The sequence below is a fragment of the Tachysurus vachellii genome, chromosome 5, assembly GCF_030014155.1.
Source record: "Tachysurus vachellii isolate PV-2020 chromosome 5, HZAU_Pvac_v1, whole genome shotgun sequence".
Lineage (NCBI taxonomy): Eukaryota > Metazoa > Chordata > Actinopteri > Siluriformes > Bagridae > Tachysurus > Tachysurus vachellii.
This window is the reverse complement of record NC_083464.1, coordinates 18,461,343-18,486,945: the sequence shown is the minus strand read 5'-3', so window position 1 is coordinate 18,486,945 and position 25,603 is coordinate 18,461,343. Positions and strand designations below refer to the sequence as shown.

Here is a 25,603-nt window from a genome sequence, read left to right as displayed (position 1 = left end):
AGTATTAGTAGAGCAAAATAAGAAGAATCCGTGAGTGTAGAAAATCATGCATAGAGGAGAGAGCTTAAGAGTTTTTTCTAATCCTAATGCTCGTTTTACACAATGCAGAGTTAAACTTGATGATTCCACATTGCCATTGTTGCTGCATATGTGAGGCTGGTGATGAGGACTGATTTAGACTTTGTTTGTGGTGGAGATGGAAGAGGACAACAGGAAAGACACAGCAGGAGTGCAGTTATTTGCAATTACACCAGGGACTCTGCAGAGCGCGAAGAGAATGCACTCTGCACAAAACAGGACATCCCAGTAATTTTGAAAAATATTTTTTCCCTCTTCCCCTCATACTCAACATTCGGCCTGAATTATTTATGCAGGTGCCTCAATGTATTTTTAATCATGAGACAAATTGAACAGTGAACAGCACTGCCGTCATTATTATCTGTCGGCCATGAGAGTATATCCTTTACTCCAGCGTGCATTTTAACCCAAACCGTAATTGCTCATTTTTCAGGAAATGATTAGCATAAAAGGGTTGCATTACAGCAGGAATGTGAAAAGAAAATAATTAGTGTTCCAGTGCAAATCTAATTTGGAGGAACATGGTAGCCTTTTAGCGAGAGAGCGCCTGCATTGATGATTAGGCTGGATGACATGTGAGGTGACGAGGCCTCTGCTCTAGAACGTTATGAATCTCTAGGTCCTTGGAAGAAAGGGCTTATTCCCAGGACCGCTTTCATCCTACCCCCCAGGTGTTAGGTTATCTACTGTAAGCCTCTCTTAAAGGTGTGGAATCATTACTGCTTTTTATATGCTCCAGTGATTTGTCTAAGCCAGGAATACAGATATGTGTAAGAGAAGAGATGAAGACATTTCATGGAAGGAGAGAGTGCAAGAGTGAGAAACTACATAAAAAAAAAAATCCAACTTCAAGTCTTTGAATTTCTGTTCTTGCATTTCATTTTTCTTTTTTTTTTTAGAACGCAAGTATAGCTGGGAATCAGACATAGTGTTACTGGACCAACATCCCCAGAGACAGAAGGGTCCTATCACAGACAGTAGCTAATAGAAAAGTGATGAGACTGATGATATAGAAGGAAATGTCTGCAGTTACAAAGATGGGCTATAAATGGTTTAGTCAGAGTAGATAAAAAGCAAGAGAGGAGATATTAGACTGCCATGGACCTTATGGTTTGTCTTTTATGGACAGATTTTTTACTTTCTTTCTTTTTTTTTTTTTTTGCCCAAATGATGCAACCTTTTTGTCTTCTAAAAAGAATCAGGAATGTACAGATTTAGTTTCTGATGATGTTTTATCTGGGCTATAAAGCAGTTTGTTAGACTCTAGTTAGTTGAAATGAAATGATATATCACAGCCGAGATGACATCTTTTTACGCCCCACTGACCTGAAAATGATTCAATACACTATGATCTCAAGCCTTAAGAGACACAGTGACCCAAGCATTACCTCACATGGCATGGTACGACAACTCACCGGGTTCATTACACCTCATCAGTGCATTATGAGGCAAGTAAATGTGAGCAGAGACATATTGAGCTTTTATATGGCGCATACAATAAACTAATACATGGGCCAACATGACCTAATGATCTCATATTCCTGTGAATGTAGTGGCGATTCCTTGGGTTACCGATATACTGTAGTGAAATGGAGCAAGGCGAGTTTTTTTTATACTGTGGTCAGGAGCATTTAGAAGTCCAAGGGGAGATGTCAGGAGAAAAGTGTTCACGTTGGATGGCGTGGTTAGGCGATGCTCTCAAAGGACCTGCTGAACAGTCTTCTACATCCTCCTCCTCACAGCTCCCCAACACTGCCTCATACATAATGCACACAGGGCTCAACTCATTTCCACACAAGACAGCACCAGTGTTATGAAATGCAAGTTAATGGGTAAACTAATTGCAATAAACAGGAGTGGTGTTTAGTGTGTACAAGCTCTTTAATAAGGAAAACAGACCTAATTAGGGAGTGGTGGTGATGTGACAGCGGGTGCAGAGCAGACTTTTCCATTCATCACTGGGGGAGGGGGGTCATGCCAGTGCTCTGATCATCATCAGTATGACTGGACCTGCGAGTGCTTCTTAAAGCGAGCCGCTTCTGCTATTGATCTACTGCACTATGTGCCACCAGCAGCCTGAACGAGACCTTCCAGTCCTTGTCATCAAAGCACGGTTGATGTTTTATCACCTTCAAACACACACACACACACACACACACACACACACACACACACACACACACATGCATATACATACATACACAGACGTGAGGACACAAACATATGTACAAACTCATGGATCTAGAGCTACTCAATCGCAGTCTGCACTTGATCACACACATTCACTCAAAACCTCACACTCTGAACCAGCCGAGGCACACACACACACACGTATTTGTGCACAAACAAATGCCCAATAATGATGTTGGATCCACTCTCATTGCTTTTTGATGAGAGGGAATTGAAAGAGCAGGCTGCTATGATGTGGTCTAACAATGCTGGCCCTTATTTGCATTAAGAGCAACCAGGTAGTCTGGGTAATGGCTTTGTGGCTTTGCAACGGATGTCTTTGAAGCTGCTGAATCAATGTGCCACTTCAAAACTTCATATCCTTCCACATAACACTCCTCAGGCTACTCAGACACTACCAAGAGACCAAAGCAAAACAGGAAGAGCCGAAATGGCCTCGGGCATTTTACCTTTTCTCCCAATTCCAGTATAACAAATATCCCCTGGTGGGTGTCAGACCCAGTAGATATCCAAGAGTATGAAAGTGAATAGGTGTGGACATATCATCTTCTGGTCACTCATCCCTATTTATTTTATCTATGTCTATGTATTTTTTTGCAATAGCTTTAGATTAGGAATATCTTTACAAACATAGACCTTAAAGTTTAAGCACATGATGAAATAAAAAAATTATTGTTATTATTATTATTATTATTATTATTATTATTATTATTATTATTATTATTATTATTATTACATACTTATATATGTATGTATGTATGTATGTATGTATGTATGTATGTATGTATGTATGTATGTATGTATGTATGTATGCATGTATGTATGCATGTATGTATGTATTTTTTCAACCCCATACAATATATTAAATGTAATAAAGGAGTGATAAAAGTGTAATAAGCCATGTTCATACATATACAAGGTTTTTTACATTCCACTGTAGATCAATTGTATTAGGAATGTGTTAAGAGAAAGGAAGAGCCAGTACCACTATTGGATGTGACTGTGGAGATAATGTGAAGAATGGAAGGTGATGGTTAGTCATTACAGCCATCAATGTGGGTCCTAGAAAATGAAGCCTGACAGGCCCAGCTTCTTCCTAGAGACATCCTGTCACCCAGCACCAAAGCAAAGGGTAAGCTGATTAAATGGGACCTTTTCCAGTATGCTTGTTTATTTAGCTCCCATAAAAACAGCTCTCCCCCATTATGAGATAGTGACTGAGGAGCAGAACAGCAGGCAAGCAGCTCAAACGGATAGTGTAATTGGGAAGCAGATAGTATCCTTAGCAATGGATGACCTGTATGGAGGTCCCAATGGATGCGTCAGGATCATACTATCCACGCAGATTAACATAACTAAAATGACATGCCAACTTTGGTATGTTCCAAGGGACACTAATTACGGAGCCAGAGTTTAAATCAATACCTCAGAGGAAACACAGATACCAAGAAAAGAGAGGAAAGGAAAATCCAAATTACAATTGGCTATTTTTTTCTACAAACACCTCATTAGAGAGAGACAGTGTTATCATTGTACTGCTGAAGCTTCTGTCTCTGTGTCTAATGCCAGCCAATTTGCTCTGTTTGCTCAAAAGGCTCCGCTGTGGTTAGTGCCTATGCATCGCTTTAAATTTTAATGTTTCAAGTTCACACTAGAGGCTTCTGGGGGCCCATCAAGGCAGGGACAGGAGCCAGTTGTCCATCTCTCCTCTAGAAGGATGTGGAAGTATTACATTAGATGGTAAATCAACACCAGGCTTGTTAATTATTTAGCAAAACAAAGTGCTGCAGTCATAGATACTCTGCTGTGTGCCTGTGCAATGTTTAATCTATATAATGTATCTGGAGGCAGAGAGTTGATGAAAGAAATGGGAGGGTAGACACTGGAGAGGGTGAGAGGTGTGAAGTATTGAGGCAGACAGAGAAAAGCACACATAAGGAAAGATTGAAGGACAGGGGTGAGACATTGAGTGATATTGAAATAGACAATAAACATATGCAAGATAAATTGTCATAAAAGTAAGTAAAAGTAAAAAAAAAAAAAGCCCACAGTTGAAACATTTGTAAAAGTAATAAATTATTAGCAAGATGTGTTTTTTGTTGTTTTGCTTCTCTAAACCTTGAATTCATGTCACTCTTACCTATAACTCTATCTTCATTTAGTTTAATGAACACAGGCAATTATGAATGCAAGTAAAAGCACACTGACAAATGAGTTCCTTCTTTTTAAAACACCAGCATATAGCAAATAATTCCAGTACACACAATTATAGTGATGGTCCTGACATTCCAAGAAGCACCACTGCTGTTATTAATAAAACATACTGAGCTGAAATAGAGTGAGAGATGAGTCGTTAGAGGAGGAGGTGCCGGCATAAGGTCTCGGAATTGATGCTGTAGCAGCCACAAGCCTAATTATTGAAACGAGCCAGCTGTGCTTTGTGTCTGGGCTACATTCATCCGGCACTGTCCTCCTTCTGTTGCCCACCAGCCTGTCCCACTCTCTTCCTGAACCCAGCCTTCTGTCAGCCATGCAAGTTTGGAGAGTAAACTAGAGAACTCAGCAGCCTAATGAGTGAGCTCTATATTCTCTGTGAAAAAAATCTAGGGTTGTTTTGTATGGATTTGTGTGCTTATTCTTAATTTGAATGACTTATAAAGAAAACATCAGGAAATGACTTAGATCCATGTATAGATTTTTAGTAAGCCTCATTCCCACAGAATAATTGTTTGTAGAACAGGGAAGAGATGGACAGTTAAAGGGGTGATGGGTAGAACTGATGTGCCAGTGGTCAGAAAGTAAATTTCAATAACATTTGCACAGTTTTTACCTTTAATTCATTTCCCAACTTGTCGATCTTATCTAATACATGCAAACATTCACACAACTCCAGTTTGTGAAATCTTTAAAGAATATATGGGCAAAACACAAAAAACACAATACATCCCAAAGGTGTTGTTGTATATGTAAGCTAACTTATCTAGCAAGATACTAGGTACAGTACAGTATATTCAGCCTTTTTTTTTCCTTCTTGCCACTTGCTTTATTTACGTTGCTGCCTCAAGGTCTCCAAAGTTAGACTGCTGTAGTATGTAGTTATTATCAGGTGGACACCTGGAAATAAATGTGAACACCCCTTTAACTGTCCAAGTTGTAAAGGCATTACATTTTAATTGTAACACTTATTTCCATTAGTGTAGTCCAAAAGAAGCTCCAATATTTACCATCATTTCTTTTCTCCTAGTGTTATTATGGATAATTGTCGATAGTAAGTGATGCCGGTGTCAAGCGCTGAATTCGACCATGATATTTCTGCATAAAGACTACTGATTGTATGCCTATAACAAGACGTGGAGAACCATGGTGTCTAGCATGAACCTCCATTTTCCCTTGTGATACACTCAGTCACTTAACTTAACTCACACATACTGTACTGCCAAAACCAAGAAGCCAACTAAAAATATTGAAATATTAGAAAATGTGGGAAATAGATAATAGGAATTACACTTTAGATTTTCTGAAAAATTGACAACTAGCAACACTCTAGCAGGAGGACAAGAGGGTCAGTAATTTGTGTGTGGCATGTAGAACTTGTATGTATGTGATAATGACTTTCTATTGAAAATTCTAGTCGTACAGTGAAAATAAATTAAAAAAGTGATAAATAACAATAAGCAAACAAACAAATTAGTAATGAACAATGAATTCAAATAGCCATGGCCACACCCGATGCTAAGCATGCATGCAACACGGTGATTTGGAATTCCACTAAACGCACTTGCACATGTTCTCCCCTTTCCTTATCTCCCCAGCTCAGCCTACAATCACTCGCGTCTCTATTCCAATTTATCTTATTTCTGGGTGATTGATTAGTAATGCTTTTTTATTTGTTTGTGGAGGAGACTTAATTAGATTTCACAGGTTAGAGGTCTACATACTGAAAGTTCAAGATAATCACTATTATTCTAATTAGAGGATGCCATTAAAGCCGGTTGTTGTGGGACATTTGGGAGCAGAGGAGGGCAGCCGTGTGTGGCACTGAATTCAGCATCATTATGTCTTGTTGTAGACTCTAGAGACAAGTGTGCATTGAGACAATATGATTCTTCTGAGAAGCATGAAATATTCAATCCACAATAAGCTGAAGTCATATTTGTCTTAAAGAGAAGGATATATTCTTGAAAAAAGCAGTGCAGACAAATGTCAACATCATTTAAGATATATCTCATTAATAGCTACATTTCAGTCAACATGCCTTTTACTGTAGAGAACCAAAGATTCGTTTGGTGACTAAAAAAATTGCAATGAAGTTCTCAGAAGCCCATTAGACATTTTGACCTTTTTAGCATCATGCAGGAGAATAAGAGCAGATCTTTCATTACTATTTCAGTCCCATCTTTGCACATCAGTGGCAATGAGCAGATGACTTGATAAGAGTCTAGGTTATTAGTAAATGTTCAGAGGCCACTGTAAAGTAATGGCAGAAGTAGCCTAAGTGGTGGGAGCTGCTAAGATTTTGTAAGGGATATTATAAAATATTTTGGATATAAATGACCATTCAGCAGAAGCAGGCATTGCCGGAATAAAAGGGGGGGAGAGAAAAGCAGAAAGCAGCAGAAGTGATTCTTAATTTGACATGTGCATGTCTCTAATGAGAGTGATAATCAAGCCACAGTTGTTATATTGGACACCTGGTAGGAATTCAGTATCAGTCACATTTAAAATTCATTTAGGTGCATGATTACATCCGTAGAAAATCCTATATAATGTTCCCATCTGAAATCTCTACATCTCAAGAAGCAAGAATAATGAAAAATCATTAAAATAAAGGCAATAACTGGAACACATGTCTGGGGGAAGAAGATAAATAAATGTGCACTTTGCAACTGTGGATCCGCCAGTGTTGAGAGGAGATTGTCTGCATGTGGTTTTAATTAGAAAGCAAAGCTTTTTTGACAGCAAATTGATTTTTAATTGTTCACTCCTGCTCTCACTCCAGGTGGCTCCAAATCTTCTTCATTTGCTGTTTTATGTGCTTTATGTGCAGGGTACAAAATCCCACTGCATTACAAGATGCCGTAGATCTGCCAGCAAATTTGCCAAATAACACAGACTCCACATTTCAGAGATATTTGGGCATGCTTAGATATAATTGTCTGTAAAGCATCCTGCTCTATCCAAGTGTCTGCACTCCGAAAGAGCAACAATAAGGGATTTTCTGAAGATGGTCTGGTCTGCCTCTCTAATGGCTCAGACAGGAAGCAAATGTAATTTGAAAGCGGCAGATCTATGTATGCCATTGTTGTAGCATATTGCTGATCTAATTATTAACTATCACTGATGGAAGGACAGCACTGTGTGGTTTTTTTTTTCAGTGGAGATTTGGGATGATGCCATGGATCACTTCCTGGTGCCAGGCTACACTGGACCTCCTACTCAGCAGAGAGTGGTCCAAGAGTATGCACCTGTCTCTCTGCCCCTCCCTCATAAAACACACACTGAATATAATATTTAGCAAGTATTGAAACCTAATTGAGATGTGCTTTTTATATTATCATGGATTTCCTACACACAGAAAAACACAGCTTTCATTTTCTGCTCTGTGAACACATGAAATCCAATCCTGAAATCAAAGCACAGCATTCTTTGCACATGCAGAATGGCCCAGTGGGCAATGGTGGGGCAAAAATGACCTAGGATAGGGATGAGGCAGTGAAGTGAATCGGAATATTGCCTGAGTTAGAACCTGCACTATGTGAATTTGTGTGCATTTTCTGATTTGTTGTTTAGAATGATTTATTATTTGACAACATATTTTACTCTTACTTCATTAATTGTGCTGAGTGAAATTTCTTGATTTGAATAAGGAACTGAGTAATCAGTTCACAACCTTGTTGGAGAAACAGACATTTCTTTCAACGAGGTGCCGTTTATCAATCACATTTGGTACAATTAAGGGACAGTTAATGCCCTGAATTAAACAGCACTTGCTCATGGTGGTACTCCATAAAAGCTCAGCACTCTAAGCTCTTGCTTATCAAGAACATATATCTGGAGAGCAGTAACATATCTGGAATGTTTAGCTGTTATATATATATATAAAATAAAATAAAATAAAATAAAAAAAACAATCTAATATGATTGTGGTCCATGACCTTTTCTGCATTCGCTGCTCTACCAGTTTCAGGTGAATGCAGTAAAGGACTGACCTTTGTAGAATTATTCTAATACTGCCTAATCTGAACAGTTGAATGATATGGTCCTAAAGCTGTGTGCAAAAGGTTATTCAATCCATGTGCTAGTGGCAACCTGCCCAGAAACGCATTATATACCAAGATACCGCAGGTCTGCTGTACAGTATATCCTCATTAATATCCCCTTGATTATTTTCTTTTTATATTCATTACATTGAAATCAAAAGTTACAGAATGCAATAGCAGCTCATACAACAACTCGTATAATACAGTGTTGTGACAGTGTCACTTTCTACTGTATTCTATAACATCAGATGGTGATTCTGATTGAATTTGTGTGAAGAGCTCAGATTACTGATAATAAAAGTTTCGTTATAAAGCACTTTACATTAATGTGGAGTAGCATCACTCTTTAATATATTGTATTTCATGACGAATAAAATAGCCTCCGTTCTCCTTGACTTTTGCTAGCAAGCAGTTTACGCTTCTATATACAGACATAAAGAAAATGTGCTATTTGAATAGTGCTATTTGAAAAAAGGATATATTTATATTCAGAAAAACACTTCAGTATATTCTTTGAATTGTTTCTCTCAATGAGCTTTGAAAAGTTTTATGGAGATTTAAAACAGATGGTTTACCTTCTATAGCTTCTAAGCTATAACCATGTCTACAAAAGAAATCTTTTTCTTCTGGGAGTGTATACATGAAGGTGGATATTGATTATTGGCCCTGTTTGGCCTTTGACTGTGCTACAGTGACATCTTTTGGTGGTGTGGATTATCTACAAGCTATCACTATACACTGGGACAAAACAAGTCAAGTAACCAGGCAGAATAAAGCATGCAGAAGTTGTTAGATCTGCAATAAAAACATGTTTAAAAATGTCACCACACACACACACACACACACACAGCACCTGCAGTAAGAAAGCCTCACTCACTCCTAAGACCTTCCTACAATAAAAATAAAAGGCATTAAAAATCAAGTCAAACTTTAAACCTGATCTCCAAAGAGATCTTGTGCTTTTTAAAACTAAATATATTTTTGCATATGTTGAAATCTATGTGTTGTTAGAGTAAGCTGTGTATTTTTTTTTTTATGGTCCATATTCAGATGCATCCATTAATCAGTTTGGTCTGTTGTTCCAGTCATTTTCACACAAGGTGGATAAGAAACAGGTGATTTGAGACAATACATTTGGACAAAAGGTTTCTGAGAAGCTTGGAGAAGTCATGTGTAAAAAGTGTTGTCTCTCAGCTCAGATCATCTGTACATATCTTCACATCATGTAGTCTAATGATCACGTGCTCAAACAGCACACTAGCCTACTTAATAGTACTTTGTGCAGACTTTAGTGCGCACTACTTCACATACTATTTAGTAAGCTAGTGTACTGAGTACAACAACAAACCCTGCTCTTCTTTCCTGATCACAGGGTTTCCGTTTCCGCACAGAGAAAAGCGTTTCTGATTTTGTCAGCGACTTTCACCTCTGTCCTTTTTCTTTCCTTTTCACGCCAAACTGAAACTCATGACATTCAGTTTGAGAGAAAGAAAGTGAGCAGTGATTTGAGCGAGTATGAGCGACACTGGTGTCGAAACTGGTTCGATACCGGAAGAAAACTCAGGCCAAATGTTGGAGCTGGACGAGGACGAAGACTTGGAAGTTTTCAGTAAGGTAAATAAAAAAGTAAATAAATAAAACCAGTGAAAAGATGAAGTTGAATAGAGGACGACGGTTTATCTCTGTGAGCTGAGAGCGAATGAGTGAAGTGTCGGTTGGTTTTGGTGAGTCGGTTCGTTTTGGTGTGTCAGTGACACGTTAGCGAATCTGTAGCAACTTTTATTCTGTGTTGAGATTTCATTCAACGACATGCTACATATAAATGATTTAAAACTTGAAAAATTATGCAAAGAAAGAAAGAAAAAGGTGTAAGGAAGTGTAAGGGGAAAAAAATGTATTATTATTTTTTTGCCTGAACTTTTTGTTGTCATTTTTTTTTCCTCTCAGAGTTTCAGAGGTCAAATATAAAATAGTTCAGGTCATGAAGATGACAAATGTAGAGTCATTTTTTTGCTGAGCAATTTGTCTCCTTTCCTTGTGAAAGCCTGTACAGCACAGTAACGTTTTAAAACGACAGAAATGTTTTAGTAACGTGGGTTGTTTTGTAGCACGATGTGAGATTTGTGCTGACTACAGTGCAGTTTGCTGGCACTGGTTTGCTCCATAGAGGTTCAGTCCTCTCATTAATCAGCTCTCAGGCTTCTGGGAAAAGCTGAAATATTCGTCTGTCACTAAATAAATCATGTTGTAGTGAATGTATACACTTTTCTGAAGAAAAAAGAGAGAAATTTCAGCCAGCTCATTTGAATAGAATACACAGGCAAAAGACAGAAGTGTTGAAAACAGACCAGCATAACTGGTTACAGGTATAACCAGCATAATGGCTATGCATTTGTACACCAGCATAAACATTACTGTGATGTACACAGCAACGTCAGGCTCGGATATACAGATCGTTACGGACTTCTTCGTAGGTTTATTATGGTGTCAAAAACACTTTAACCCTCCAGGACAGATTAACACCACTGACTCTGACACCTCCTGCCTTGGGCTGATACTTGTATCGAATAGTTCATAAGTCAGTGATTCAGTGAAAAATTGACATTGTGACAAAGCACTTTAAAAGAAATTGAAACGCATGTATAAATTTTAGATTTAGGTATAAAAGTATCCATTTGTCTCTAATGAGCAAGCTAAATATGATGGTGACAAGTAAAAATTCCCTGAGATGATATACGGAAGAAAACTTGAAAGGAAACACTCAAAAATATGATTAAAAGTAGTTTCCCTTTTATTACTGTGTGCGATTATGTATCCAGGAAATAACATGAAATCTATTTTGTTACCTTATCTGTTCTCTGAGTGCAGAACTGTTGCAAATGCAGTCCTAAGCCATGTTCATGGACTCTAAGCGGTACCATGCACGGTAATCTCACGGTCATCTTCACCAACAGCAAGTGCTTTCCAAGTGGATCGTTTTAGTTGAGCTGTTTTATTAAGATTTGGGTAACACTTAAGTAAAAAGTAGACATTTTTAATGCTTGTTCTTTTTTTTCAGGATGCAACCTTTACAGATGGAAGCTCCTTCAGTGTCTCTATGCAGACGTCCCCTGGATCTATGGTCAATCAGTACAGATTTGAGGACGATGAAGCGGTACCTGGCACTAAGGACATATTCATCACAGTTGACAATCCTGAGAGTCATGTGACAGCCATTGAGACATTTATTACATACAGGGTTTTGACCAAGGTATGGCCAGAACCACAGGTTTATGATTATGAAAAGGATTTGTGAGCTAAATATTACCTTACCGTCTTTTTAATGATTATTTTCCTTATTCTTCGCTATCTTTCTGATGTCAGACGACACGTAGTGAGTTTGACTCAAGCGAGTATGAAGTCCGCAGGCGCTACCAGGACTTCTTTTGGTTAAAAAGCAAACTGGAGGAGGCTCATCCAACTCTTATTGTCCATGTAGGTGAACTGAAATAGTTAAATGAGTGAAATTATGCTCAGTTATTATATGGTGTTTTATTAAATCTAGTTTTACACTGTTTTACCTTGACTGTTTTGCTATAGCCCCTACCAGAAAAATTTGTTATGAAGGGGATGGTGGAAAGGTTCACTAATGACTTCATTGAGACCCGGAAAAAAGCATTACACCGGTTTCTCAACAGAATAGCTGACCATCCCATTCTCTCCAGCAGTGAGGATTTTAAGATCTTCATTACAGCACCAGCCTGGGTAAGACACACAGAGTTAGAGTTACAAACTGTGGCTACATGATATTAATTTAAATAAGAGTCATGATTTTTGGGCATAAAAAAAGAATCTGGCTGTGGTTTAAAAAAAAAATGCCACAGAGGACTGAATTGAAAATTTTATTGAAGTAACAAATACATATAAACAAGCTGAATTTGGTGTTATATTAAAGTCGTTTTATTTCTAACAATATTTTCTTGATGAATGAATATTTTCATCCATTAAATGTTATATGCATTTTAAAATTTTACCTGCATGTTTGGACTTCCACATCTTGAGCAGCACAATGAGTCCTCCCAAAGTTTAAAGGAAGCCTGTGCCAATCAATCCTGGCAGCATTAATGACTAGTTAAATAATTTTTTAAATAATTATTTAAATAATTAAATAATTTGTCAGGGCAGGGATTGTGGTCTTCTGCTGACAGACATTCATTAGCCACTTGTTGATAAAAATGTTTTTCTTTTTTTTAGGTCTAAAGCTCAATGCTTCATTAACATGTTAGGAGCGAGACCATGAGTTCGGCCATGACTCACTCGCCCGGCACATACACTTAATCATTGTTTAGTAATTGGGAATTTATTATTTAGTACACCATATTAAATATTTGTTTAACTGGACTGGACAAGTTTGGTTCTTTTCACTGCAAGAAGGTACTTGGTTTGTTTTTAATCAATTCACATATTATCTGTCCAACGTTGTTTTCTCCCTTTCCTTCTGTAGACTTCTAGCTCACTTGCAGGAAAAAAGGGGAAAATGGTGGAGCTTCAAATGCTGCAGAATTAACGTTTAACTGGAATCGATTTGCAATGTAAAAGCAAACATCTCTCTGAAGTGTAGCCAAAAATGTCAGGAACAAACATGAAGATGGCTGGAATTTTTAGTTTTAGGATGATACGGAACAAAATGTCTGAGTCATTCTAATCTGAATATTCATTCATTCATTCATTCATTCATCTTCTACCGCTTATCCGAACTACCTCGGGTCACGGGGAGCCTGTGCCTTAATCTGAATATTAATGGCCCAAATATTTGTATTCTCCTATGTACTGTCTATTTTAAATAGGATGTAGGGAATACCTGAGGGCTCTGTTGGGATTAGGTTATCATAAAATGCAAAGCGTGTATCCTGGTAGACTACTGTTAGCAGTACAGTAGTACAAAGGCTAAGGTAATTGTTGAGTCTCTGGTCTAAGAATATTATTGAAATTTCTGGTCATAAAATGTTATTGGGCTTCTGAGGTTGCATTTAAAGATGTAGGTGTAGTTTTTAAAGCCACAGTATTTGTGCTATCAATGTTAACTCTGCATGTACAGGAGCTAGCGTCTCATAAGAAGCAAGGTCCAGGATTCTTAAGCAGGATGGGTGAGACGGTGCGAGCCGTGGCTGCTACGGTCCGTAGGGTCAAAAATCGGCCAGAGGAGTTCAGTGCCATTCAGGACTATGTGGACAACTTCAGTCTGAAGCTGACCTCGCTGGACAAAGTCACCCAGCGGATCATCAAAGAAAAACAAGGTACTGCCTTCAGACTCCAAAACTACCAACCACAGGCCACTCGCTTGTGCTGCGTTGTTGGTTGTGTCACACAAAATAAACTGCTGCTGTTCCAGAGTACCTGGATGACGTAAAGGAGTATGGCCCAGCTTACACCCTGTGGTCTGGCTCAGAAGAGGAACTGGTGGAGCCTTTGAAGCTCATGGCGAGCTGCTTGGACAGGTGCTCCAAGGAGACCGAGGAGCAGCTTGAGCACCTCAATAACAGCCTCCTCCCAACACTGCACGAGTATGTGCTCTGTGCAGACAACCTCAAGGTACTTTATTCTAATATGAATTATAATTTCCTTGTGCACAACATGTATGCTACCAAGATGTTGTTGGATGGCATAAAGGATGGAAAAGTAATTTCACATATATTCCAGTTCAGCAGGAGTTAAGTAACAAACACATGCACATATGACTTGTGTGTGACTGTTGTACTGTGGCTTTCATGAGGACAATGAGGACTCGAGAGGCAGGCATGACCGAGAGCACAGGACTGTTTATTTAGGGTTTTTACTTTCCGTGCAGCCTTGTACACTAAAGAACATTACTTGTAATCTAAAGCAAAACTTCCACTGCACACACACAACCTTGACAAGACTCTGCCAGATCAGGTCGCTCTGCTTGGCAGCAACAGCTCTCTCTACTTTTTTCTCTACAAAACACCCAGTGTATAAAAAGAGTATTGTTAATCACACACAGATGTACATTGATTCATGACATTGACTGCTTCTCCATTATTCATCCTTCCATTCACAAGCAGCACTTAATCACGGCCCTGTTGCCACAGTGACTTCGATATCTTACTAGACATTTAGCTAATTTGTTAGTCAGTGAAGAAAATATTATTACGCTACAGTGAAACTATATCCATCTGTCAATTAGTGTTGCCTTTTAAATTCATTACGTAGTATTAATGTTTGTTGCATAACATGCCTCTTCACAGAAGAGCTACTTATGTATTTTATTTTTCAGTATTGTACAGATATTCAGAAATAATGTAAAAAGCAGCAGTAGCTTGTAGATCAATGCTATTGTGCGAGTACGTTACATTTCAGACGATGGACAAACGTGACAAAAGTATGCGCAAAATATCGTAGCAATAATCACCCAGTGCTACGCTGCCAAAACCTCTTGACATTCTGTTAGTTTGTATGTCGGCAAGTTTGTACAGTTGTTCATTTTGATTCATCCCAGTGACTCGAATCATTCTAATGAACAGAATCAAAATAATCATGTCGGTGGAATCTAACCCATTTGAGATGAAAATTATTACATGATTTAACATTAAATGTGACAAAAGGGTCACTGAACGAATTGTTGAACAAAAAAATGAGTCAGTAAATGGAAGTGAGCAAGAACAATTCATTCACTTAAATGACCTGTGTGCTGCAGTTCAAGGAAGCACATAAATGCCTTCTTGCATTTCGTTTGCTGACTGTTTGACCTTGAATTGAAACAAGAAAGAGTCGTTAGGCTTTATAGTGTTACCTCTGAAACTACCATTTAAAACAGTGTACTATTCTAGTTTTATCAGTGCTTGTGTGCCATCATATTTGTGCTGCAACCTGATTTGTATGACTTGGTTTAGTTATCTGATCGATATATGGAGCGTTATGTTTTACCGAGGCTTATCAGGTGTTTCATCTAGTTGCACGTTTAATCAAGATGTATTGATCATGGTATTTGTTATACACAGGCAGTACTGCGGAGGCGAGACAACATCCAAGCAGAGTTTGAGGCTAAGAATGAAGCTCTTGCCGCTAAGAGGACGGAAAGGGAAACAGTGAGTGCAATCTGACTCTTTCTTTTTTTTTCTGACATTTAATTCACCCCATGCTCTCTTGCAATTTCCCAGAGATTATTAGTAATAAAGCCTTGCCTCAGCAGCGGTGTCTGCTTTCATATGAAAGCGATCCATTTTAAGCCTAAAGAGAAATGTGGTGAGATTATATAAATATGTAAGTTCCTCTGAGCCTGAATGCGCTTCAGTTAGAACACAGTAAATATGGTTTAATAAAGCCTCTGCTAATCATGTCATACTTTAGTCTCTTGGGCTTTTGACTTTCTACATCAATTCCATCAAATGTCATGGGTGTGAGAAAGATCCTTCTGTGGAGAAGGGAAAGACTTTATATAAGGTTGTGTTCTTTTGCAGAAGTGTTTGAAGGTTGGAGACGCCCCTTTCTCAGCTTAGCAATAACCTTTCTCCAGTGAATTTAATTACAGCCAGTGAGCACAGTTCCACTTGGCGTTCACTATGCTGCATGGGTCTCATCATAGGATTCTTTTTTACAATGCAGTGCTCCATGCATTCTGTCTATAAACAAACCATTTGGAACAATTAGTATTTCAAAGCTATTAATTCTCACAGTAATTAAGATGCTGCCCTCTAAAATGATTTCCAACCTTCGCAAACATGGTTATGTAAAATAAACATCACAATCATCTTAATTCAACTTTTCCCCTTCCAACAGTATAAAAAGGTGAAAGGTGCGTGTGTGTGTGTGTGTGTATATATATATATATATATATATATATATATATAAAAATAAAAAAGTAATACATACATACATACGTACATAAAAAATTATACTTCTTTATATAATAGACTTTCTCTCAGGAATACAAGTAAGAATGTAAGTCGGAGACCAGCATTTTGTTTTCAGTCAGATGGCCACTCAGTACTTACTGTTAAATATTTGATGGTGAACAGTAACGATGGGAAAATGTACAGTACATTAATTCCGTTTACAGCCACACAGCCATATAGTACTCACGCAGGTCGATATTACAAATGAAATATTTACGGATTTCAGACTGATTTAACTGTTGATGTCTTTGGTATGATTTTTATGATCGTTGTTAATTCCTGTTATTGTTTATCAATTAACTGAATGTTTGCAGTCAGAAAAACAGTGACCAAATTGGACACAAATAATGAATAGAATTTTTTAATTTTTGCATTGTTACTATTAACTATGATTTATAGAATATATTATATATAAATATTTTTTTTTATATAGAAACGTTTGGGCATTTTTTGAAGAAGGGTGCCAATAATTTTAAAGGCCACCGGACAAGTGGTGATCATGATGTATCTACAGAATTTGAATGCAACCCTATGCAAATATTGTTATCTATGCTGAATATAACCACACCATAGTGTGTAACTATAAAAAGGGAAGTAACTGAAATCTCGGCTTCGATCTCATATTCAAGCCAACATTTTGTGATAGCACAGAAAACATTAGTACACCATGCTTTTTTTTCCATCTGATGTGTGCCCCTGTATTGATTGTGTCTATGAAGGACTCTAAGGTGCTGAGTTTAGCATGGGACAGCCTGGTGGGCAAAGACCCAGAGGAGGTCAAACAGCAGAAACAGCAGAAGCTTAAAGGCGAGATTAAAGAGGTACTGGTTTTCTAACAGCAGTGGGGAATCCTTTCCTAATGTCTTTGTCTGCTTCTGCATCATTGGTTTGAGCTGGTAACATTTTAAACACTGGAATTTCAAGTGATTACACCCTGATGTATGTGGGTGCTACTAAATGTGTACTGATATGTTACCGACTCATCAGTGAGCATGGTTTCAGCTTAGGCATGTTCTGACATCTTCAGCCCTGCTTTAGCTGTGTGTTACTTGAAACTTTAACTGTGGCTTGGCAAATGTGTTCTAACTAACTACTACTGTCAGTTAGTACCTTTCCTTTCACTGTGTGTGTGTGTCTATGTGTGTTGGAAGTGGTGGTTCTAAATTTTGCCTCAAACTATATATATGTGCTCTTCCAGCCTGGGTTCAGGCCATTCCACAGCACCAAAACTGCTCTTGTTAATGAACGATCACCTTCGGGCTGCAGATTCAGGGGCTGTTAGTACTGTTTTGCTTCCTAATTGGAGCGCTGCTTTTGATACACGACACACTTCTTGCACACCTTTCATCTGTTGACGTTGCTGGTACAACTCTTTCTGGGTTTAATTCATATTCCACAAATAAAAAACATTTTATTATAGCTGGGAATTACGAGTTGTCTGCTGGTGTTTTTCAAGGTGTCTCTAAAGGCTCTGCTGTTGGTCCACTCCTTTTTCTAAGATGAGATAAACGTTATTGATCCCGCAGTGGGGAAATTCACTCATCACAGCAGCTTCCGCTCAGTCATCTTATTCAGCGTCATAGCGTTAGCCTTCCCTGACAGACAGATGACGCAGCTTTCTATTACCCCCACTGTATGTTCAACCTTTCCTCTACCTTCCTCCACATCAAGGAGCAGATGCATAGTAATTACCTCAAACTCAACAAACAGTCCTTCTATTTGCTCCTAATGGTTTAGTCGCCACACACTCAAATCTATTCTTTATCATTCACTCACTGATTTAACTCCCTGTTTGTTAATAAGTAGATTTATAATTCAAACTTATTCAAAGGGGATGAATAAGTAGATTGATCCCCTTTATTTAACACTTTCCAACCTTTCTGTAATTTTTTTTTTTTTTCCTGATTAGTTAAAATTTTATTTGCATTACTTAAGATTTATGTACGGGGGCACGGTGGCTTAGTGGTTAGCACGTTCGCCTCATACCTCCAGGGTCGGGGTTCGATTGCCGCCTCCGCCTTGTGTGTGTGGAGTTTGCATGTTCTCCCCGTGCCTCGGGGGTTTCCTCCGGGTACTCTGGTTTCCTCCCCCGGTCCAAAGATATGCATGGTAAATTGATTGGCATCTCTGGAAAAATTGTCCCTAGTGTGTGATTGCGTGAGTGAATGAGAGTGTGTGTGTGCCCTGCGATGGGTTGGCACTCCGTCCAGGGTGTAACCTGCCTTGATGCCCAATGACGCCTGAGATAGGCACAGGCTCCCCGTGACCCGAGGTAGTTCGGATAAGTGGTAGAAAATGAATGAATGAAAGATTTATGTACAGTAACTATGGAAGTAAAACTTATTTTATCTTAAAATATGATATGCAATGTCAAATAAAATGAGTTTAACAACATTGTTATTTGCAAGTACATTTAATTGATTTCTCAGTGGCCTTTTGAGCTCAGTGTGATATAACTTACTTTCCTGTAGATGGCAGTAAAGGTAAATGGGTAAATGGAAAAAATATGGAAACCCTTCATTACATTCACACATGATTTACTTTTAAGTTTCAATTAATTAAAGACTGTTTTATTATATCAAATTCTACTTTCTATTTATATCTAGCTTTGCATCCTCATATGTGTGTGTGTGTGTGGTGCATTAATTATTATTAAGGTGCTTGTTCCTTTTGTACTGACAGTGAAGGCAGATCAGCGTGACTAATGATTTGTCCTGCACGTCACAGGGGAGACGCAGCACCAGACACTTACTTACTGATTATGCCAGCTCTTTCTCCCTCCCTCTGTGTAACAACCCCATTCACCTAAAGCATCTCCTGTTCCATTGCCTAACCTAATCAGAGCGTGTACTAACACACCACCCAGAAGGGACCTGGGCAGAAGCAACGGCAAACACACAATGTTTGACCTTCATCAGCTCAGCTGTCAATAAGTGTCTGATTTTTCTAAAGCTTTACACTGCATCACAGCTTGCTAATTTGACACACAGTCATCCCCAAGGGCCTTAAGCAGCCCAGCCGTCGATTAATGTGTTTACCAATCTTTCTCTTTGTGCTCCAGTAATACTTCTTATGTGGTATTGGAAGCCAATTGGACCCATGAGAGCATTAGCTAAGATTCCAAGCTGTTAGGAACTACTCTGACAAAGTGGTCTGATCAATGTAATGCAGCAATAATAGGACCATTGTACTATTGTCTACCGAAGGGTGGGTTGTTGATTGTAATAAGAACACTTAAGAACTCTACACAGGTAGAGATGTAGTCCATTGTGCAGTGGGCCGTAGTGCTTCATGGCATGGAAAGAGTTTGAAAGCTTGAAAAACTTGAAGCCTGGATTTGTCATTGGAAGAGTGACAGAACCTGCCTTATATGTGCCAAAAAAATAATGATCATAATTACAGTGCGATATTATGTGTTGGCCATGTTTATCGTTGCAAATGAGTATCGATCAAAATGCACACTCAGTAATGAAAGCCAGAACATTTCTACATTTTCAGTGCCACATGAACACATGAATGTGGATGAACAAGTCTTCTGAAGTTTTGTGAAGCTATTTACTAGGAATTGTGGGTGCGTGCTGCTATCTGATGGTGTTTTTGTGTTCATGTGCAGATAAAAGAGGACATCGATAAGCTAGAAGACAAACTGGAATATGCCAATAACGCGCTGAAAGGAGACTGGAGCCGCTGGCAGAAGAGCATGAGGTCTGACCTGAGAGCCGTCTTTACACAAACAGCAGAGAAGAATGTGGAATACTATGAAAAGGTGAGCAATGACCCGTCCCAAAGGTGCTCTTTGAAAGAGCTTGTGTCCAAGACAGTCATGAAGACGGAGGAGGAAGTAGGCTATTAAACCATAGGTTTACAGATTTACAGTCCCTTTATGGGGAAGAGAGGCAGCAATTTTTAGAACGCTCTATTGTAAAGTCATTTGGAATGTATCCATATGTACAATATTTGTAAAGCTTTATTTTATCCAAATTATCCTTTTTTTTTTTTTTTCTTTAACCAGACTAAAGATTTAAATTTATAACTAAGAGTATTTGATGGATATGTGTGGCTGTAAGCCTGGAGTCATTTGCATCCCTGCTTTGGGCATTTGCCAGTAGAGGGTAGTAGCATTTCATTTTTATACCACTCACTCTGCTTGCTATAAGTAATGAGCCTCCAAGGCCATAAAGAAAGGCTAATATTTCCAGCCAAAAAGCTTTAGAGAGTTGAGATATTGTGACGGATGTTATCAGACGTGTACTCTTCCTTTTTATTTGCGTCCCACAGCACCACACTTGACTTTGTCAGAAATCAAATCAGAAATTGGGACCCAAACATTGATGTATTGATGGGAACATTTGGTGAGATTTGGGGACTTTGTGAGCAAGTCTGTGGTAATAGATAATAATGTGATAATAGATTTTTATTTTCAATTATTTTTGTTGAATCTTTTTATTGGTAGACAGCAATGTGCTATAGGCTGCCAAATTGTGCACAGCAAGGAAGTGCACAAATTGTGCAAGGTCTTTTGACTCAACGAAAGGCCATATCAGTTTGTGCTGATAAAATAAGACTTCAGAGTTGGTATGCAGGGGATGAGGGGGATAGTTGGAAGCATGTGGCATTCCTGAACTCTTTGAATCATTAATGTGCACTAGAATGGCCTCAATAAGCTGAGGCAAGAGGATGAAACTCGGTAGAATAGGAGATGAGCGTGTGGGTACTAATTGTGTCCACAACATGCCCTTATGGAAAGGAATTTTACCCTGCCTCAGTAACAGTATGTAGGAAAGGATATTACCAGATAATAGCATATGTACAAAAAGTAAAGCAGGTCTTGGAGATTTAGGAAACAGGAGATGAAAGTGAACAGGGTGTGTGATGGAAAATTTGCAGGCAAGAAGATGAAAAGAGTCAGGAGGAAGTAATGCACGAGAAGAAGCGTTAAGTTGAGTAGCAACTAAATGGGAAGAGAGGTGGAAAATGGAAAAGCGTTGTCCATTTAAATTAATTATTAGTATAAAAAGATCAATCGTTTTCATTTTAAAATCTTAATTTTACAATATTATATTTTGGCTCTATGAACAACATGAGAGGAAGATGGTTGGAGAAGGAGATGGTTTCGTCACTTAGATTTGACATGTATGTCTATACAATATGAAACAAGAACTCCAGGAAATTCTCCACATAACACTTGAAACTGATTCTTATACCATTATAATGATTATAGAATATGAATCTGAGAAAAATATAATTAAACTTGTCTTACTATGTGGGTTGATATCGTACATTTTAGAGCAATTTGCATTGTAGCCTGTGCAACACTGTGGGCACAGCAACCGCACACTATAAGATGGCAAGTTCATAGGATTGCCATGGAGACACCATAGCAACAAGGATGTTGCTCAGAGATGGGGAAGACAAAGATCCTGTCATTAAGTGTTCGACTTAATTTTAAACAGTACAGGGTATTTTTGAGGGTTTTAAACACTGCATCTTGTGGGACATGGGGCACAGAAGGGTTTGCTCTTAAGCCTTTTAATTATTCATTGTATTCGGGATTTATGCTAGACATCTAAAATCAACACTCCGTGTTTTTCAGTAGCAGTGTGTAGAGGTTATTCTGTCTCCTGTTTATGCAGTCTGAACTTTAGCGTCACGTGAATTGTGTGTGAGGCATGCAACTGCATATGTATTCGTGTTTATGTACAGGACTGGCTGATCAATTCTCTCTTCACTGCCTGTATTTTTCCACGATTAATTCTGTTTACCTGCGCTTTCCCTAGCAGCTGTGGATGAAGCAGGTCAGAGGCCTTGGGCTGCTTTATGAGTCTCTATACTCAGCTAAGACTCCACATACACCATACTGTGTGTCTGATACAGATTCTACATCAGAGCGCATGAACATTTTCCGTCATTGGAAATGAGCTGCGACCAATTTCACCGCTGCAGATACATGCATACAAAAACATGCCATTTGTCCTAGCATCTGAGCACTAAGCACAAGTACTTATTCTTGTTTTAGGGTTAGGGTTAATTGCAGACCCTTTGCACAAACATTTAAAAGCTGATGTGATCAAGATATTCCAGGTTATTTTTCTTTTCATTTCATTTTCAGTGCTTCTAGAATTCACTCTTTTGCCTCTATCTGATTTTTTTTTTTTCTTCAGTCCAGCTTCTTTTTTTTCCCTCCCCAGTTCCCCTCATGAGATCTTAGTAAAGTTTTTCTTTTTGATGTGTGCCCATGTCACACAGCAAAGCATAACAATGCTCAGCTCCACTTGGCAGCTCATCATCTCCATCAGCTGTCAGTTTGATCATCTCCAGCCTTGAGGATGTCCGTGACCTATTGCCCAAAGTAAGACTCAGAAGTGAGTCAAAGCAGCCACTTCTCAGCTCCAGTGTATGTATTTGCCCTTAAGATGGTGAATCACACTTTGACCAGAGTCTTCTCAGTCTTTTTATGTGTACAGTGTGAATTTTGGTTCTGACAAGCAAAATCTTCCTTGGTTGAAGTAACTGAAGTAATTTTTTTGATTTTGTTTTAATTTTCCCATTTTTCACAGTTAGATGATAGAAGGCAAAAATCAGGCACTGATTGGCAGCTCTCACATGTATTGCGTTTCTATTACATCTTATAAAGATCAGAAACCTTGTTGACTTGCGCATTCACTGTGTGAAGTTTGATGTGGAATGGTAGTGAGTGAATTGGAGCAGTCAACCAACATGCTGGCTTTATGCTGTCATTTTTCTCAGGACAGATGAACATTTATTGTCATACATCTCTCACGCACACATACATGGAAAAGAGCAAAGAAAAGCTTGTTGTTATTCTACTTTCCCACACACTCTTTGCCATTCGCTCGTTGTCGCTGGTTTGTCACATTATTTAACACTAACACTTTGGTTTTCACTATTTGTTAAAATTTATTGGCTTTTATTGTTGAGACAGGCATAAAAGGATTGGTCTTGTATTTAATTGAATTTATATGCATGTCAAATTGAAAACATAAGTCCCCTCATTTCGCAGTTTTTTGGCCACTGCTTTTAATCTCTCATCTGAAGTGCTTTAAAAAGGTCAGAGCTCATCTGCCTCCTTTGGTACGGTGCAACCCTGATTAAGTGTTTTGACAGGCAGGCAGTCACAATGGACGGTTATTCTGAATCGGCAGGAAAGTTTGTGGGCTCTGGGGAAGGAGAGAGGGTTTGTGATGTCGGAAGGACATTAATCTCAAGCCTGGACAGTGACACATAAATGACGCAGAGGGCTGCAGCCGGCCACGGCCTGGGAATGAATTCGGGTGCTAAATTGGAAGTCGCCGTGTGTCAGCCCTTGTGACAGCCTTCAAATAGCTTCTCATTACTCTGCAGTTGCAGGGCTACCCAGACAAAAAAACAGTGGCATAGGTGCACAGGCTCGATGCTAATGCCATTATAAATGTGTGTTCTGTTGCAGTGTCTGGCAGTGTGGGAGACATTCCTGCTGTCTCAGAGACCTGAGGCCAAGGAAGTGGGCAGAGATGACTCCTAATCCCCGGAAGCTTTTATCTAAACAGTGAAGACCAAAGACAAGTTTTTTACCTTACAATCCTAGTGCTTGAATTGTACAGCAAAATACCATTGCTGCAGATGTCTCACTATAAACATAACCGTGCCTTATACCAGCCAAGCCAAGGACAGGGGGATCTGAAGTGCACTCATTATTTCCTTCAAGAGATGACAAGGCTGTCTCAAAGATGTGTGTAGGATAGGACAAATACTTTCACCATTTTTGCCAACAGTCTTGTGAAAAAAGAAAGAGATAATAAAGGAATTTAATTAAATTCAGTAGCAATGGTTTATGGCTTTATTATATTTGGATGCCATTAGTCACTGAATTTAGTTCTGTAATTATTTGGTACATTTGCCTTTATCCAAATCATTGTGTAGGCATCTTTGAAAGAAGCCATCTTTAATCACCTGCTCACAACCAATGAGAAATTCAATTGTTTAGCCCTAAACAAGCTTTTCTGGCATAACCTTGCACCATGGATTTTTTTTTTTTAAATGATTTTAATACTTTTTCATCTTTCATTTTTATTATGTTTACAACACACTAATTTTTGTTTTTTTGCAACTGTGGAACCATCTGAAGTTCTTTTATATACATGAAAATGTGTAAATAATTTCTAAGCAATTTCTTTATACTATGCATCAGTTATCAAGTGCACATATTTGCATATTGTGTAAATTGTGACATAAGGCATGTCTGATTTTAGGTCCATGGTGATAAACTGTAATGGAAGAAAATCATTTATTGCGGCTAAATACGGCCTGTTGTTTTCTTTGTCATCTGATTTTTTTGTTGTTGGTTTTTATCTACTTCTGAATGAACAGACCTTCAGTGCTCTGTGATCCTAAAGTAGGTTAATCGCTTGGTCTAATCACATATTAAACATATAACTTCTCTCTTCAAATAACACTGTGCCCTAAAATCATTGCCTTGATCAGCAATTTAACTTGTACATGTATAGGAGAGTGACTGCGTCTCTCTATGGTTTGAGGCAGGCAGGATTATGCCCCATGCTGTCTAAACACTCATTTTAATTTATAAGGTAAGGCACCAGGCACAGACAGTCTAGACTAGAAGACTAGAACATTAATGGTACATGGAATATTAATAGAACATTAATATGCTGTCATTGTATACTCCAGAGAAACCAGAATTTTGTTCACTGAACTGCTTTGTCATGTAAAAAAAATGTCCTGTCACTTCAATTTCTGTTCTTGAATAGGTGAATGGCTTCTACAGCAACAGCGGTGCACGGAAAACCAGACGGAGAACAGCTTTTACTGCATGTCTGTGCCATGTGAGGATGAACTGAGCAAAAATGTGCACTGCGTCTGATGACCGCTTTAAGAAACCACTGTTCCACTGAACTTCATTATGAACTTCATAATTCAAAACCATTTCACTCCTCAGCACACTATAAAATACTTAAGAAAATTGTTCAAATCGGGGGATGTCTTTTGAGACCAAACGTGCAAAACTCTGCTACTGGCAGCCCAATTTACCTTCATAAACTATGCCTAGAATCAAACACTGCATGTTTGTGCATTGCAGTTCTCCTCACTGTGAGACTTTTAGCTCAGATTGGGAAACAGATTCATCACCAGTCACAGTATGAGATGATATCAGAAAGAGTAATACAG

The 25,603-nt window shown here is 38.6% G+C and overlaps 1 protein-coding gene across 2 annotated transcripts; it reads left to right on the top strand.

Moving 5' to 3' along the window:
- Positions 1–9,850: 9,850 nt before the first annotated feature.
- snx7 (sorting nexin 7) lies at positions 9,851–24,870 on the top strand. Of its 2 annotated transcripts, XM_060870157.1 has the most exons (10): positions 9,851–10,142; positions 11,587–11,778; positions 11,892–12,002; positions 12,108–12,272; positions 13,606–13,804; positions 13,900–14,099; positions 15,527–15,613; positions 17,140–17,241; positions 20,034–20,186; positions 23,868–24,870. In XM_060870157.1, the coding sequence occupies exons 1-10, from the start codon at positions 10,044–10,046 to the stop codon at positions 23,940–23,942; spliced, it is 1,383 nt and encodes a 460-aa protein (XP_060726140.1). In that variant the 5' UTR covers positions 9,851–10,043; the 3' UTR covers positions 23,943–24,870. The 2 variants fall into 2 exon arrangements, with proteins under 2 accessions (XP_060726140.1, XP_060726141.1); XM_060870158.1 differs by lacking the exon at positions 17,140–17,241 and having other exon boundaries at positions 9,852–10,142.
- The last annotated feature ends 733 nt before the right edge of the window (positions 24,871–25,603 follow it).

Coding starts and splice junctions, on each gene's coding strand:
- snx7 (XM_060870157.1), top strand. CDS start 10,044: ATGAGCGACACTGGTGTCGAAACTGGTTCGATACCGGAAGAAAACTCA. Junction 14,100..15,526: donor TCTGTGCAGACAACCTCAAG/GTACTTTATTCT, acceptor TGTTATACACAG/GCAGTACTGCGGAGGCGAGA. Junction 15,614..17,139: donor AGAGGACGGAAAGGGAAACA/GTGAGTGCAATC, acceptor GTGTCTATGAAG/GACTCTAAGGTGCTGAGTTT.